This window comes from Perkinsus marinus (assembly GCF_000006405.1).
Source record: "Perkinsus marinus ATCC 50983 genomic scaffold scf_1104296964022, whole genome shotgun sequence".
In the NCBI taxonomy this organism is placed as follows: Eukaryota; Perkinsozoa; order Perkinsida; family Perkinsidae; genus Perkinsus; species Perkinsus marinus.
Genome location: NW_003204855.1, coordinates 1 through 4,734, shown reverse-complemented (window position 1 = coordinate 4,734; position 4,734 = coordinate 1). Strand labels below are relative to the sequence as shown.

At 46.6% G+C, this 4,734-nt stretch overlaps 1 protein-coding gene across 1 annotated transcript; it reads right to left on the bottom strand.

The window, feature by feature from the left end:
- Window positions 1-594: 594 nt before the first annotated feature.
- On the bottom strand, window positions 595-3,099 carry Pmar_PMAR016622 (hypothetical protein). The gene is made up of 10 exons (XM_002771038.1): window positions 2,972-3,099; window positions 2,786-2,892; window positions 2,627-2,733; window positions 2,472-2,579; window positions 2,250-2,322; window positions 2,033-2,202; window positions 1,873-1,987; window positions 1,039-1,257; window positions 828-996; window positions 595-728 (listed from the first exon to the last, which is right to left on the bottom strand). The coding sequence occupies exons 1-9, from the start codon at window positions 3,075-3,077 to the stop codon at window positions 832-834; spliced, it is 1,170 nt and encodes a 389-aa protein (XP_002771084.1). The 5' UTR covers window positions 3,078-3,099; the 3' UTR covers window positions 595-728; window positions 828-831.
- Between the last annotated feature and the right edge of the window lie 1,635 nt (window positions 3,100-4,734).

Here is a 4,734-nt window from a genome sequence, read left to right as displayed (position 1 = left end):
ACACATATCGAGTGACGTTGTAAAGGAGATAGTCCTCAGTCAAAGAACTACCATCAAGCCGTTGAATAAGCATCGTCTCCTCCGCAGTGTAATGCATAGGCGGCTTCGTCGGCTGTAGTGTTGGTGTTGGTGATGGAGTTGGTGATGGCGTGGTATGAGATGGGACAGGTGCATACCAATCGTTGTAGGCTTCGCTATTCTTATACGACCGTGTGTTGGCAGGGACGGCAAAGTCATCATCAGTCACCTCGAATACATCTATCAAACCAAAGACCCCTGCGACCACCAGACCAATGACAATTGGTATGGTAATCCACCGCAGCTTGAAGAGCCAGTTGAGATAAGTATAGACGAAACCAGAAGAACACTTGCCGTCAGTTGAAGAGGTAGTAGTATTAGAGGAATCGGACTCGGATCGACGATCAGCATCAAGGTTCGATTTGCCTCCCCTGCCGAAGTAGAAAGTAGTAAATCTTTTGTACAGTTGCCAACCTTTGGAGGAACTCTGATCGGCCATCCAAGTAACAACGATAAGGAAGGCTAAGAGGAAAACAGCCGTCGTGTGGTGCTGTCAACACAAGAATAAACTGGCTAGTCTCGTGAACAGGAAACAAACAAGTTGGTATAGAAACAATCTGTAAAGTAATACGTAGGGGTTTAACGTTGTTATCGATGAATACCCCAACCGACGACCTTTCACCGACAACGACAGGCCTTCTATCGAGCATCTGAATCAAGTCTTCGCGGCCAAACACACTTCAGCCGTAGATCGAAACCATTTAGGATGTTCCCCCCTATCGGTTGTTGGCAATAACCATAGACCTTACATAGTTAATCGGCCTCTTGGATTCCATCACAGTCATCTTCACTATAATCCTCCTCCTCTTCTTCTTCCTCCTTGATAGCGCCCAGGCCTCCCATACAACAATGGACATCACTGGACGATGTTGATGATGATGACGACGACGAATCCCATTCCTCGTCATGCTCGTCTGCCTGAACGAACGTCTTCCCTTCACAATATTTCTATAGCGTTACATATTCTTGTATAGTGAGGCCCTCAGAGCTCACGGCTGTGACATCACAACCAGCCTCTGAGACTATCCAGTCGACCCATGGCCCGTTGCCATGCATTTCAGCTAGTATCATACCAACACATTGCGAGTCGGAGTTTCGAACTCTCATGTCAGCACCAAGCTGATGCAGACTCTGAAGGAAGGCTAGCGCTATCTCACCAGTAGGGGCCACTCCGGCAACCTGATCGTAGATACAAGGTAACAACTATGACCCGAGCAATGTAACGATCGTAAGAATTTGGCTGTAGGTACGATTGTGACTCGATTCACATCGCTACCATGAGGAATACTTTGTATAGTATAACGGTTCGGTTCGCAGTGTATACGGCATGTACCACATTTCGGGCTAGAAACCTCGCAATGTGAACTAAACAGTTATGCATATCTAGACTCTCGAGATGGCTCCCTTCAAATTGAGGTTAGTACGACTATAGACTACGGAACGCTTCAAAAAACACCGGAGTTTCACCCGTGATATGAAAAACACTAGTGAAAAAACCTATTTCACGACTAGTGCATACCGCGAGTATCGCGTTTTTCACCGAGTTTTACGCCACTTCACGTAAAACAGGTGGAGCTCCATTGTCAATCGACTCACATTGTTATCATGTTGATATTACTAAGAGTTGACCTCCAAAACCGAAAGCGTTAAAATACTGCTCTGCATAACGATTTGGTTCACACAGTATGCATACCCAAGAAGATAGACACTGCGTATCACTTCTACTGGAAATTTTCACTTCAAATGTCACATACCGCACTAATGGACAACCAAACCGGCACGAAATATTACTACCAGATGGCTGGCCGTATCACCACTATCGTTGACCTGATTAACATCCACGCCATGGATGTTGACGAGGTCTTGCATGGTGTTGATAACCTCCTGTAGGGCTTCTGGTGGGGGGACACTGTCAGTTCATCAATACATATGTTAACAACCCAGCTGCTATTACAAGACTTTCATTTCCTCTTCTTCCTCGTCATCATCGTCATCATCATCACTGGAGTCTGGCATCATTTTCCTCTGTAGGCGAATAAGAGCATTCGCAGTAGCGTAGTGTAGACAACCGTTGCCGTCACAGTCCAACAATGACGATAAGGGAGTCTTCAAGCGAGCCGCGAGCTGACAGGACAGGGCATCAGCACACGGGCTGTCGACTCTGTACATACCGCGTTCAACGCATCCTTGCGAGAGCACTCTGCGAGGAGGTGACACAGTTGCATACCGTTGAACTGAGGAAACCTGAAAAGATACCATCGTATGCAATACGCTGAACGTCCCAGAGATCAATTCAGGTACTGATGATTGCTGAAATTTAGGAGAAGTGTTGAACAGATCAAATTCCAGTTGAGTAAACGACAAAATGGTGACGTCATTGGTAGTAGTCTTACATGTGAGTGAGTTGCCTCTCGGAAATTGAAGGATCGTTGATGATGTTGATGAGAGTGTCAGTGGAAGGCAGATCATCGAAGTGAACGAAGAAGATACTCTCGATAGGACTGCGAATACAAACAACTGTATTTACGTAGACATGAACGTATATTACTCGAAGACCTTCGAAACAAAAAAGTCCACCGCGCTTTGTGCTGATCTTTGAATGGCAAACTGCAACGGTGTCCGGTTATCGAGGTCTTTAGCGAGCCAATCTATACCCTGTATAGCAGCATTAGTCGCTGGCAATGTGCCATGATGATGATTATACTACCTCCTTATGCAACCATTCCATCACATCACGATCACCTCCATCTAAAACACAGTAGTGAGCAGCGCTCATACCGGTATCAGGAGATACTGTGTTGATGTCGACGGACTCTAAATGATGATGATGCTGTAGTAGTGCAGCAGTGGCTCGAGAGATCAGTACTACTACTACCACTACTACGACTACTACCATCATTGTCCCTGATGGCCTTGCAAGTGACAAAGTCCCCTCTGCGAGCAGCGTCAAGGAAGTCACAATCAGCAGTGGTCATCGCCCTAAGAGTGGTGGACGGCATTGGTGATAGACAGATATAAGCTGAGATAGAATTATAGCCCACTCAATGAAACGGGTTGTTGATACAGCCACCCGACGTATCATGCTTATCTTCATACTGGTCTCTGCGGCAGTAGCCCCTACATATCTCTCAGACTCAGGAGTAAAGTCAATCAGCTTTGAGTGGACAAGATGAGCTCAGAAGACAGGCCCTTGACACTGAGTTTGTATTGTGTCTTCTATCGAGCCATAATAAGATTCCATGCGGTGCACCTGTGTTATCTGTCCTTAGAGTCTAGTGAGCTTCCATTGTGTAGGTTAGATTGTTCCGAATTCACGTCGAGGGTCATTAAATTGATTATGGATCAGTTGCAGATACTCGTGATGTGACTGACCATCGAGGATATGTCGTATGAATCGAAGTAGCGGTCTGTGGCCCGGCAGCTCACGTTCAATCCCACCCAATCGGACCGATGATAGCCATTCTGATCCATGCGAAGTCCAACCCCATCGGATACGGGAGTGGGGGAGGTAGCGTTCGCGGTTGATGGTGGGCAAACCACAACCGAAGGCTTTATTGTCTCTGGATTCTCAATCGGTCAGAATCCACATAGATCCGGAATATCGGGGGACAGATTGTGTCACACGATAATATCCATCGCACGCCCGATGAAACGCTTGGGCTAGCTTCAGTTACGTCGGTTGTCCGTGAAAACAGTGGGTTGTCCGTGAAAACAGTGAATCCTGAAAATGGTGAACCGGAAAATATTACCCTCGAACCCTCAAAACAGTGAAGGAACGAGCGCGCGCCCGCGGCGCGCGCCGACAAAATTCAATTCAAGGTCCTCTTAGTAAGAGGCTCTTACGATTTATGTGTTGTATCGAGCGGTTGGTCTAGCGGTTAGGCGGTGGTGCTGGATATCGAATGTCCAAGGTTCAAATCTGAAGTTCATCAAGATGATTTTATAACTGACTGTAATCCAACACCAACCAAAGGTTTGTAATCGATTAACATAGCGAGCGACATATACATGCTCTGCTACGTATTTGGTGTTGGATTTCACTGACTCAGTTAGACTGAGATAGTTTTTGCTGAGACACGATTGAGGTATGCTCGGGCCAGTAAGCCTGCCTAACTTAGCTGGTGCGCTTCCTTAGCAGTTACTCCGGGTCATCCAGGAGTTCAGTATAGAAGTTGTATTCGTTCATGTTCAACAGGAACAGACATTAGGACTTGCTGTCTGAGGCAGCCTGCCTACTACCAGAATTGTTCAACAACAAGGTTACCGCACTTCTTCTACAGTCGCTACTATGAATTCAAACGCTTTGCTTATGGAAATCGCGTATTTCAGCTAGTTGTTAACGGATTGAAAACTCAATCCCTCGCAATGAAACAGTGGAACGGAAGACAAAATAGTTGATCAAAACAAGACTGGAGACGACACGGATTTCCGAATCCCTACAGCGTCCGTCGCGGATGCTCGCGGGAAAGGCGATATCCTGTCATTAATAATGCAATCGTACGCATGCTCTCGCATCTGAGACTCATCGTAAGTGATATCGCTAAAATGAGGGGTTTGTAGGACGATGTCTACAAAACGGGCCAAGACATGAAGCGCGCACAGGTTAGACAGTGGGCTTTGCTGCTGAAGGCCGAGGAAGATAGCCACCACTGGAGA